The following is a 343-nucleotide window of genomic DNA, read 5'->3' on the forward strand; positions in this document are numbered from 1 at the left end:
CCTCCCGCAGCAGCAGCAGGGGGCAACTTTGAGCCTCCCTGCAGCAGCGGCGGCGGCCAAGATTTCCTTTCCGATCTCTTCGCCGAGGACTATAAAGGCAGCGGCGGGAGCAAGAAGCCCGACTACACCTACATCAGCCTCGCCCGGCACAGCCACCCCTGTGCCAGCCAGAGCCACAAGCCGGGGGGGCTGCCGGGCTGCTTCCCGCCCCAGATCGTGGAAACCAAAGTGGAGCCGGTCTTCGAGACCCTGGACTCTTGCAAAGGGCCCCGTAAGGAAGAAGGGGGAGCCGGGCCGGGACCGGGGGGCATGTCCTCACCCTACGGCAGCGCCCTGCGCGCCT

The 343-nt window shown here is 67.3% G+C and overlaps 1 protein-coding gene across 1 annotated transcript in view; it reads left to right on the forward strand.

Annotated features, from left to right (window-relative positions):
• Positions 1–6: 6 nt before the first annotated feature.
• Positions 7–343, forward strand: part of CEBPB (CCAAT/enhancer binding protein (C/EBP), beta) — a gene marked incomplete at both ends in the record, with an annotated part of 1,156 nt that continues 819 nt past the window's right edge. Inside the window, one exon of the mRNA XM_009326850.1 lies at positions 7–335. Coding sequence (XP_009325125.1) covers positions 7–335 — 329 coding nt within the window. The remainder of the gene's footprint in view (positions 336–343) is intronic.

Source organism: Pygoscelis adeliae, unplaced genomic scaffold, assembly GCF_000699105.1.
Source record: "Pygoscelis adeliae isolate BGI_AS28 unplaced genomic scaffold, ASM69910v1 Scaffold286, whole genome shotgun sequence".
Lineage (NCBI taxonomy): Eukaryota > Metazoa > Chordata > Aves > Sphenisciformes > Spheniscidae > Pygoscelis > Pygoscelis adeliae.